General features: G+C 35.6%; 1 protein-coding gene across 1 annotated transcript in view; it reads right to left on the reverse strand.

The window, feature by feature from the left end:
- Positions 1-5804: 5804 nt before the first annotated feature.
- The window catches only part of NUGGC (nuclear GTPase, germinal center associated), a 115780-nt gene continuing 109203 nt past the window's right edge, over positions 5805-12381 (reverse strand). The window contains 1 exon segment of the mRNA XM_051973600.1: positions 5805-6576. Within this exon segment, the coding sequence (XP_051829560.1) occupies positions 6416-6576 (161 nt within the window). The 3' untranslated portion in view covers positions 5805-6415.

Raw genomic sequence — 12381 nt, forward strand, 5'->3', positions numbered from 1 at the left:
CCAGGCTAATAGTACACTATTTCAAACTCCAATTCTTTTTGTACAGCAAAATAACTGTTAGGACATGTATGCTTATATTGTATTTAATTTATACTTTAACATACTTAACATGTATTGGTCAACCTGCCATCGTGGGGAAAGGACGGGGGGAAGGAGGGGAAAAATTGGAACAAAAGGTTTGGCAATTGTCAATGCTATAAAATTACCCATGCATATAACTTCTAAATAAAAAGCTATAATAAAAAAAAAAAGAAAATTATTAAAAAAAAAAAGAAAAGAAAAGAAAAACCAATCCTGGAAGTTCAGGCCCTAATAATATTTTTCATTAGAATAAGAACAGTTGAGTATGGACAGAAGCAGCTACACCCAAAGAAAGAACACTGGGAAATGAATGTAAACTATTTGCATTTTTGTTTTTCTTCCCAGGTTATTTTTACCTTCTGAATCCAATTCTCCCTGTGCAACAAGAGAACTGTTCAGTTCTGCAAACATATATTGTATCTAGGATATACTGCAACATATTTAACATATATAGGACTACTTGCCATCTAGGGGAGGGGGTGGAGGGAGGGAGGGGAAAAATCGGAACAGAAGGGAGTGCAAGGGATAATGTTGTAAAAAAAAAATTACCCTGGCATGGGTTCTGTCAATAAAAAGTTATAGATAAAAATTAATTAACTAATTAATTAGTTAATTAGTTTTTTTTTTAAAGAACAGTTGAGTACAGGCTAGAAATAATGGCAACACAAAAGATAGTCTGACTTTGGGTGCCATCACTTCAAGAGAAGTCAAAGTCTAACCCATGGCACTTTGTGGAGAAAATCAGATCCAAAACAGGGCCAACATAGTGACAAGAATCTGAAGGACCATGACTTAAGGCACAAGGGTTGAGATCATCATGGGGCTGGAATTCATGTTTCTTAAGAGGAAACATCTTTTCATATTCAGAAGCAACTTTCCCTGGTGAATATTAGTGCCCTGGACTAAAGTTGCATTTATCCCATGCTAATTACTGCTCTGTTTGCCTTCCTAACCAAGACTTTTGGTTAACTTGATGTCATGTATGAGGGCAGGAAAAGGAAGAAAAGCTATTTTGATATGCTACTATTTTAACGGATTGTAATGGTTTGGACAAGAAATCAGACCATTTGGTCAATAGTACTTTTTTTGCTCCCCTACCGTCTTCATGCTATATTCCTGTGCTGCATCCTCTCCCTCTAGACCCCACACTCAACTACAGTATCTGCCCTGGGACCCTAGCTTTAGATTGGCAAGGTTTCATCAAATTTCCTGATCTGGACCCACCACACCACCCCCCAGACATTCATACTGTGTGCCTATTCTTACCACTTCTAGTTCTGGGAAAACTGATAAAATCAGCAGTGTTATTCCTGAAAAGGACATGCCAATCAACCCCTAATTCTACTCATCATTCTTTTTTTTTTTAAAAAAAAAAATCAATTTGTTTATTTTAATACACATTGCTTTATGAATCATGTTGGGAGAGAAAAATCAGTACAAAAGGGAAAACCATGGAAGAGACTAAAAAACTGAAAAAAGAAGTGAACATGGTATGTGTTGATTTACATTCAATCTCCATAGTTCTTTTTCTAGATGCAGATGGGATTTTCTGTCCAAAGTCTATTGGGACTGCTTTGGATCACTGAACCACTGAGAAGAACCAAGCCTTTCATAGTTAATCATCACACATTCTTGCTATTATTGTGTACAATGTATTCCTGGTTCTGCTTGTTTTGCTTAGCATCAGTTCATATAAATCTTTCCAGGCCTTTCTAAAATCAGCTTGTTCATCAATTTTCATAGACTAATATTCCATTACCTTCATATAGTAATTTATTCAGCCATTGTCCAATTAATGGGCATCTTCTCATTTTCCACTTCTTTACTACCACAAAAAGAGATGCTACAAACATTTTTGCATATGTAAGTCTTTTTCCCTCCTCTATGATTTCCTTGGGATACAGACCCTCTACTCACCATTTTTGTGAATTCTCTGACCAAAATATCCTTCTTTGGCCACCATTCTTTCCTATATGTTGTCTTCCTTTTTCAGAATGAAAGCTTCCTGAGAAGCTTCTCTTAAAAGTTATTACCATATTAAAAGAAGGATGAATTCTACTTATTCAAGACTCTAGAACTAAAAGCATGGGGGCTTCAAGAATTTGTTTTAATAGTTTTTCTTTCTACAAAATCAGAAGTTTTTGCAAGGGTCAATGTTGGAAAAATTACCATGCATATGCTTTGTAAATAAAAGACTTTAATAAAAAAAAAAAAGAAGAACTGCACATGTTTAATTTATATTGATTACTTCCTGTCTAGGGGAGGAAAGGGGAAAGAGGGAGAAAAATAAGGAACATAAGATTTTACAAGAGTGAATGTTGACAACTATCTTTGAATGTATTTTGAAAAATAAAAAGCTACTATAAAAATATATTTTGTTTAAAAAAATGAAAAAGAAAAAAGAAGCTGACCATCAGTCACCTCTTGTCTGGGTCTTTGCAATAATCTCCTAATTGGTTTCTCTGCTCAAGTCTCTTTCCTTTCCACTCCATACTCCACACAGCTTCCAAAGCAATTATCCAAAAATACACATCTGATTGTGTCACTTCAGGGATGTGATCAGTAAGACTATACCACTTAGCTGGCTCAGCATTAAAAGTTGAATAGATTCACTTAATTATTTCTAAATTGAAGAAACTGAGTACACACAAGAACAGAAAAAAAGTCTTCAGAGCAGTTAAGGACACTAGTGTCTCAAAAGTCAGAATCTAGATAACACTAGGAATTACCTTCTTTTCCTTTTTATCTATCTTTATTATCTTCCAAAAGTAGAAATCTTTTAACCCTCTCATCCCAATAAAAACTGTCATTTTCTAGATATCATTTCAATTCTATTAAAAGTATAGATAAGAAAAATGAAGGACCAATTGGTTGAAACTCCTACAGGAATAAAACTCACTAATCCTTGATCGGATCAAATGAAGTAACCACTTTTTAATTTTTTACTGTTGATTTTATTTTATTTATGGAAGAAAAAATACAGCGACTCTAAGTTGAATCAAAGAGAAACTTGAAATTTTTCTTTTAACTCAGTGTCTAGGTGACATCCTGAGGATGGCTGAAGCAACCTGGTATGATAATTTGATTTTTCAACTTCACTGCCCTTGAAAGACTTCTTCCTTTGTAACAGTATTTGTTGCAGGCACATTTTCCTCTAAGATATCTTCTTTAGTTTGAGGAAGAGATACTTCCAAATTTAGGTTAGATACATGTTGCTCTAAAATATCTTTGTTCTTAAAATGATCTGTTGTAAAATCAGCAGCTGTTGGTTTCTTTTCCCTGTTTTCTTCCTTTGTTATCAACAGTTTTGTTTCTATATCTAACTAGATTGATAATCTTCCTTCCATTTGTTCAGATAACTTCCTATAAATTTCAACTATCTTTTTTGTCATTTAATTCAAATTAAGGAATTCTGCAAATGTGCTTTTTTTGTACTTTGCTCTCTAAAAGAAACTATTACTTCTGAGTTGGGTATATTAGGTTCTTTATAAACTTCTGATCACTCAACAGTGAATTTCATCTTTGATGAGATTTCTCCACATATGTAGAGTCCATGCATGCTTTCTGGAACTGGGTCTTCTTGGTTAATCTCAAATTTGGGGGGCCCTCTTTTCAAAAGCATTCTTTTGTGAAAACTTTCCTTTGGTTCTGTTTCAAGACAATTTCTGAGACACAATCTTCTCTATTATCTGAGTCAAATGAAGAGAATGCTAAATCAACTTCAGCTGGTTTCTGGATCTTTTGGCAATTTTCTAAATAAGTATCCTTTGCTCTGACTGAAGGTGAAACTTTTTGTGGAAACTACTAGAGTCTTTACTGGCAAAAGTTTCCCAATTTCTTCATCTGTTTGCTGTTTGATGCCATCAGAGTTAATATTAACTATGGTCTTGCTCTTATTTACAACTAATGGATAAAAATTAGGTGATGATCATTTTGGGGAAAATTCAGCTGTTGGGACTATTAAAAGCTTGATCCCTTCCTTTGGCACCACTACATTTTTGGTGGTTGTTGCAATTTAGACATCTTTTGTTTTTCCTTTTCACTGTCTCCTGATTTTGTAGAAAGAAAAACTATTAAGGCAAATTCTCAAAGCCCCCAGTTTAGTTCTATGGTCTTAAATAAGTAGAATGCATCCTTCTTTTAATATGGTAATTACTTTTACCATATTAATTTAATAGTTACCATACCATATTAACACTGTCCTTACAGTGTTACAGGGAGCTATTCTAACATAACATCCCCTTCTTCTCTTATCTATCCTTCCACTTCCCCCCCTCCCCCCAGAGAAGTATTCCTATGGAAAAGTAAATTTTAAGTGGCATCACCCACAGTGAGTTATCAATGAAAGTAAAGGTGGGAACAGGCCAGGTAAATGTGTGAAATAATGTTCTACAGAGCCCAACCCACCAAACATCTACAGGAACAACACAAATTCAGGAAGCATATGGAAAACATTGGCTGACAAGAAGTCTGTGATAATGAGATCCCACTATGAGACTGAATGTGACTATACTTCAACGTTCAAGAAATCTGCCGTAGAAGCCTAGGGCATGATTTGACTTTAACAGGATGGTTTTGCATGAAAGATTTGCATGAAATAATGAAGACTGAAACAAACAGAACCAAGAGAATGTTGTACATAGTGACAGCAATATTGTTTCAAGAATAACTCTGAAATGACTAAACCATTTTGAGAATTATACTCAAACCAACTATGATAGACCTATCAAAGAAGATACTACTCACTTCCAGAAAAAGAAATAACAAATAGAAGTATGTATAACATGGTTTTACACATATATACATATTTGTATATGATAGTAGCCTTTTCAAGAGTTGAGTGGAAAGGGAAGGAGAAAAAAATAAAAAAGTGTAGAAGAGAATAAAAGAAAATTTAGAAGGAAACACAGAAAAGCAGGTTAACTTTGAAAATGCATAGTTTTTTCCCACATACTGTGTGAAAAGGGGAAACAAAAGTATGGTTTTGTTTTTTGAAGTCAGTTACTAGAAATTTTAATCATAGTTTTACCTTTCTCTACCTTCCCCCGAAGTACGTTTAAAATTTAAAATTTAGAACCAGAAGACATATTAGAGGTGATTTAGCCCAAACTCCTTATTTTTCAGATGAGTAAACTGAGACTCATAGAGATGAAGTGATTTGTCCAGAGTCAAGCAGCAAGCTGCACTCAAAATTTGAAGTTAGGTTCTTTTGATACCAAATCTAGTCCCTCTAGAGCAAAATCTAATATTCTTTCCATTTTACTACATTGCCTCTGTCCAGATCCTCTATCTAGGATCTGGAGACAGAAATAAAAACTACTCAGAACTCCCACAGAATTACAAAGTTGGAAAGGACCTTAGCAGTTTAGTTCAGCCCATACTCAGGAAAGAATTCTGGCTCTAAGATACCCAGCAAATTGTCATCCAGGCTTTGGTCAGAGACTATTTGTGGTAGAAAATTTACTACTCCAGACTATTCTAATTGTAAGTCTTTCCTGACATCAAATCTGAAATCATCTCTTTGCAACTTACACTAATGGGTGGCCCCTAGTTCCACCTTCTTCCTTCTTCCACACCTGAGGTGCTTGAAGATGGCTATCACATCCCCTACCCTGAGTCTTCGCTTCTTCAAGCTTAACATCCCCAATTCCTCAAACCCATCCCCTTAACACAATACTAGATCACACATTTTTTCCAGAGTCTCAGTAAAAGGAGCCATCCAATTTTCCACAGCTAAGTTTATTTATTTAGGGCTTGAATGGGAAAAGGACTTTATAATCAAGTTCCTCACCCTTGTTAGTGAGACAGCTCAGAACCCGGCACACCCTTTGCAGAAGGGAAGAAACCAAAGCAATGAAAAGGGAGGCATTTGGGGATAGTTGTAAGTCAGAGCTGGAAAGAATCCTGGGGATAAGCTAATCAGCCCAGTACTTTAAGTTTACAGAGGATGCCCTTAAGATGATTTGGCTAAGTGCATCAGTGGCAAAGCTAGGAGCAAAACTGTTCTCCCAATTCCCAGGCTAGTCCCCATATAATACAATCCTGCCTCTTTTTCCACCGATGTTTGCTCATCCTTCCCCAAGGATCTGCCAATGTCAAAGGTGGAACAAAGAACAGATACTAAAAACTGCACCCTATTCACAGGGATGCAGGACATCTGGGCTAGTTAGACGCAAAACAAAATCATGTTCATTAGAGAACAAAGACATCCCTGATTATCCCAATGGATAAAAGATATCTTGACTAGAAGGCTGGAAAAAATTCTCTTCTGATATTTCAGCATGCAAAAATCAATGTTTCTTTTGTTTCAGGCTCAATTTCTAAATCCTGCAGCCTAATCACAAAGAACAAGAGTTCAGTTTTTTTGGGAGTCAACTTTTCTAGGTGACATCTTCATAAGAAATTCTTGCATTCCTCTCCTCATCACCGCATTCTCTGCAATTTCTCTCAGGCTTTTATACAACTTTTCCATTTCTTTGTATTCATTCTTGACATCTACAAAATAAAAAAAAATAGAACATGTAGGAATTAGGGGTTTTTTTCCGAAGTTTAATTTTGTCACAGATGACCACAAAGAACCTATCTGCATGAAGGACTACACTGGTACATTGCTAGTTATTGTATTATAAGATCTTGAAAATCCTGGCTCTTATATTCACTTTCTGTATAACCATAATCAAGTCACAACATCTTAAGTTTCAGTTTCTTCATCTGTAGAATGAAGGGATTGGATTAGAGAGGTCTAATCAAAATTCTAAATTCATGATATTATGAAATACTTGAAGAAAGTTATCAATCAAATCCTCTTTTAAGCCTTGTTTTTCTGATCTAAACATTCTGGATTCCTCAATCTATAAGATAAAAGGATTTGAAATCAGTTATTCTGATTCCAAATTCAATATGCTTTCCATTGTTTGAAGATGATGCCTGTGGTTCATTTCATTTTCAAAATTCTTAACTTGGTCACTTAACAATGAGCCAAATTATAGCAGCCAGGTTTCCTAGTTCCTCATCTGTAGCTCCTCCACAGATTCAGTTATACTCCAGATCATATTCTATCTTTAGAAATATAGCAATTGCATACACTTACAATCAAACACAACTGCGTAATCTTTAATTTTTGCATCCTTACATGAGAGCATGCTGTGACATATCATGAATAAAAAATTAGGTAGAGATGGAGCAAAGGATTTAATCTAAGAATGAGTGAAAGGAAAGATAAACTAGTTCCATGAAGAGAACAAAGATAACTGATAGAAAATATGTCCACTCCACTGAAATTCTTATGACTAAAGAAAGTAAAAGAGATCCTAATACATGAAGTGAAATGCCTGGGTTAAACTTGATATAGGAAGATATATGGACAAGAGTCATGTCAGAGATATAATCAGGGATGAATTATAATCTACATTGTGGACCCACTGAAGTGAGACTTTTGAGAATACTTCCCATATATATTGAGTTGCATTGAGCTTTGGTGTTAAGTTAATTGCATATTATCTCCCCAATTAAAATCTGAGCTCCTTAAGGTCAGGGACCATACTTTTATCTTTTTTTTTTAATCCACAGTGCTTAGCATAGTATCTGATATATAGTAAGACCTAATAAATGCTTACTGAATGAATAACTGACTTCTTCAGACAATTGTATAACAAGTCTATACTAATAAGAGTTGGGAATAACTGCTTTAAACTGACACATGAGGATAGTGTTCAAATAAGATTAAATCAAGTACAAAATCAAAAGCAAGTAAACGTTAAGGTGATGATGCAAATCTAGCTGCATCTCTGGAGTAGAGCAAAGAAAAAAGATCATGAGTTTCATTTCTATATATGAACTCCTTATCCCAGCATCATGGTCCTCTGACTAACATAAAGGCTTCATAAAGAAAGTTTCAGGAGCAATAGCCAATAGATCCAGGCTTACCTGGCCTAACATTATTAACTGATTCCATAAAAATACAACATCAGGAAAGAACCTGTTTAAAAAAAAAAGTCGGGTCTGCTTCTTCCTTTCCTTCTGGTTATATTGGTCTGATGAGGAGCCAAGGACACATGTGAGTAAACAAAAACTCTGAACAGGGACTTGCACAAGAAAAGTAAAGGGCCTGTGGGAATGGTGGCTGTGAGGAATGGGAGGTGCAAGCAGCACAAATGTTGGATGTCTGCAGCTATAAAGATCCCAGAGACAATGCTGCTGCTTGTCCTTTATTCTAGCAGGGGCTCATGACACAGAGAGGGGATGCCATGACAGGGAGGCTATGCAAGGTCACCTGCTTCGCTTTCTCCTCCTGCGCTATCTGGGTCCAGGGGTCAGATATATTTCAGGACTACTAGAGATGATCCTCTTGAAATTAAGAACTATTCAAAAGCAGAATGAACATGCTGTTTTGAAATATAATTGGTTACTCCACACTAAAGGTTTCCAGCAAAGGTCGGGTGACCCTTTTTCGTAGTAGATACACTCTTAGGAGTTCAAACTACAAGGCTACTATAATCCTTTTCAACTTTAAAGCTATAGCTAAAATCTCTTATTTTTAACATTACTTTGTAAATATATACATATGAAAACCTGAATCTAGCACTGTTTGAGGAAATTATGAAAATGAGGAAAGCTAACAATGGATCATCCTTACCAACATCCTTGACTAGTTAATACTATAAATTTTGTGAAGCTCTAATTCCTTGCTAACAAGGCTTAGATATGAGCCCCTTTTATATTCTTTCCATAGCTTTTAATAAATCTGTTCTGTGTTTTTTGAGGGTAAAATGAGCCACAGAGCTCTCATTATCATTATCAGTGATTAATATTTTGATAGTAGTAGTAGTAATTATCAATAATGTTAATTAACAATTAACAAATATCATTATTAAGACTTTCCCAACTTGCCCAAGACAACAGGTTAATGAAAAGAGCCAAGATTTGAATCCAAGTCCTTTGATTCCAAATCAATATTGGATTCCAAATCAACTGATGATTGAATAATTTTAAAGGTACTTTGGGATCAATCTATCAGAAAGTATTTGTTAAATGACAAGCACTGACCTAGGTATGGTAGATTTAAAGACAAAAATTATGTAGTCCCTATGCTCAAGGAGTTTACACTCTCTCAAGTGATATAATCTATATATCTATAAGTAAATTAAAACGATCTACAAGGTTATCATAAAGCAATTACAGGGGTTACTACTAGCCAGGGAAATTAAAAAGACCTCATATAAGAAATGATACTTAGGCTGAGCACTTAAAGAAGCCGGGATTCTACCAGGCAAAAAGAAGGAAGGAAGGAAGCATTTATTAACTTATAGTAATAGTCCAGAACTATGTTAAGCACTTTATAATTATTATCTCATTTAATAATCACAGTAACTTTATAAAGTAGATGCCATTATTATCCCCCATTTTACAGTTGAGGAAACTGAGGCAAACAAATAGTATGTGGCTTGTCAAGGGTCACATAGCTACTAAGTGAATGAGACCACATTTGAACCCAGGTCTTCCTGACTCCAGGCCCAGCTCTGTTTACTGTAGCTGTCCAGAAGTAAGGAAAGAATCCATCCTAGACATGGGAGACAGCCCATGAAAAGGCATGGATACAGGAGACAGGATGTTATATATGAGGCCAGTTTAACTGGAATGTAGAGGGGATAAAAGGAAATAAAGTGAAATAAGCTTAGTAAAGGATGCTGGAATCAGGCTGTGAAAAACTTCACTTGCCAGATAAAGGGTTCAATTTTCAATATACCTCAAAAGAAAAGACAATTCCAAAAGGATGAAAAAGCTTCCAATATTATTTCACAAACCAAAACACATCAACAACTATTGACCTACACACCCAATTTCTCATGCCTATAAAATCTGTTTTTTAATTTTCTATATTTTAATTACTTCCATTCACAAGTTGAAATATTCAAATTGATATAATTTTTGTTGTAATTGATGAAAGCTATATGGTTTTTCCCCCTGCATTTTTCTAGCTCTTTATATATCAAAGACAAATTGAAGTATTAGGCATAGTTTTGGCCCAGCTGCCAGAGATCTCACTAATATCACAGTAACTGAAAGGACTTTTAAAAGGGCAGTATTTTTGCAGTGTTCACTTTAGTTCAATCTTTCTAGATGACTTGTTCTCTTGTAGTGAAGCCATAATACTAGGAGAGGTTTCAGGCATCTAACAACTTGAGCAACCAGGGTGGGGGGTAAGGATAGAATTTCGCAAAACCAGTCCATGGAAGTACTAAGTAGCTGACTCACTCTCAAACTTCCAGTCATATCGAAAACATTTTGGGAGTCAAAGTGAAGAAGGAAATTGAACCATGTGGGAAATTCCCAGCCTTGGTTATTGTCCCAAGGCCACTGGCTAAAGTATAAGAGTGTGGGTTTTACTTGACTGGTGATGATTTCCACTGGCCATATGTATTAGTAGAGAGAGATGGAACGTGGTCAAAGGACCTCCCCTTCCCTGGTAATTTTAATATCATGAATACTTGGTAATGCCCATCTACTAAGAAAGTCCTGCTGGACATCTGTGCTTCCTCCTTATACAAAAGCAAAGAAACCTACAGAAAACAGGGTCAGTTCAGTGGACAACTCAACTAGGCCGGGATCACTTGTGATGCACCACTATAATACCTTATTTTCTGTTTTCCCCACAGTAAAAGCCTATATCCTGACTGAATGAATTCTTTGGGGAAAAGGGAGAAGGGGAGCAAGACTAGAATCCATAATGGTGGGGACACAAATCCAGAGTATTATAAGCTATTGCTGAAATTTATCAATTGGCCTAGATTTTAAACATATAACCCAGGAGTGCTCAGAAGGCTGGGCTGCCTGGGTATTTTCTATGCTCCTACAGTAGGAAGATCAAGCTTCAAGTGCCATCTGCTGGCTTTCACCAATAGAGCTTCCCAAGAAGGGACCTGAAGTCCCATCAAATACAGCTGGTAGAAAGAAACATTGACCTGTGGAACTGAAACTTTTCCCATACAAAATGACACTTTTATGATATCCCCAGTGAGTGATGTCTATTTAAACACCTTCAAAGAAAAGATGCCTCCTACTTCCTGAAGAAGCACATTCTACTTTTAGGTTAAGCTCCAATTATTCAGAAACTTTTCCCTACAGTGAGTTCAAATCTATTTTTCTGCAACTTCCACCCATTAATACCACCCTCTAAAGCCAAGGAACTTCACCTAATTTACCTCCCATAGAGCTATCATGTCACCTCATCCTTCCCAACCCCAAGATTTCTTTTCTTCAGGCTAAGCTTCTCCATTCCTCTCAGTTGATTTTCAATTGGCAAGTTCTCTAGTTTTCTCACCATCCTGCTCAAGGTCTAGCTTTTCAAAGATGTGGATCCTAAAACTGAACACAGTATATTAGATGTGGCCTGATGAGGCATGAATAATATAGAGGAACCTTTATTTCTCTCATTAGGTATAATGGCATATTAATATCATATAGTGTTACTACACCATGAGATGAATAATCAATTAATCAATCAATACAAATTTAATATAAAAGTCAATGTAGCAAAATGAATAGAGAATTAGACTTCCTTAATTTTTTTTACTTATTGCAATGAGCAGGCACATTGGTCTTTGGGGTCTGTTGTATTCACTCTATGTTACTTTCTATAAGGCTTGCATATATCTTTTAAAAAAGTAACATGATTGTGCAACAAGATAACTGTATAAATATGTATACCATATATTGTATTTAACATATACTTTAACATGTTTAACATATATGGGACTGCCTGCCATCTAGGGGAGGGGGTGGAGGGAAGGTGGGGAAAAGTTGGAACAGAAGTTTTGCAAGGGTCACTGTTGAAAAATTACCTATGCATATGTTTTGTCAATAAAAAGCTATAATTTTTAAAAAACGTAGCATAATGACCCTGGCAAGTCACTTAACCCCAATTGCATCGGCAAAAAAAAAAAAAAAAAAAAAAAAAAAGTAACATGGAATAGTAGATAGAAAAGTAGACTTCAAGTCACAAAGACATGGATTTGAATCCTATTCACTATTGACTGACAAGCCATAAAATATTTTATCACTCTGAGTATCAACTGAAAAATGAGAATAATTTCTATCATAGATTATTTACTTCTCAAGGTTGTCATGAGACTCAAATGAAAAGGTAGGTTAAAGTATACCACATGCTTTCAAATGCTATATAACAATCAGTCATTATTAACTGTGCATAGTATATATCTTTATTCAGGCCTTTGATTTCATTAGTGTGCATAATTCCAGGTGAGGAAAGATCTCTACCAATGCAGATAGGCAACTGTTCAA

The sequence above is a fragment of the Antechinus flavipes genome, chromosome 2, assembly GCF_016432865.1.
Source record: "Antechinus flavipes isolate AdamAnt ecotype Samford, QLD, Australia chromosome 2, AdamAnt_v2, whole genome shotgun sequence".
In the NCBI taxonomy this organism is placed as follows: domain Eukaryota; kingdom Metazoa; phylum Chordata; class Mammalia; order Dasyuromorphia; family Dasyuridae; genus Antechinus; species Antechinus flavipes.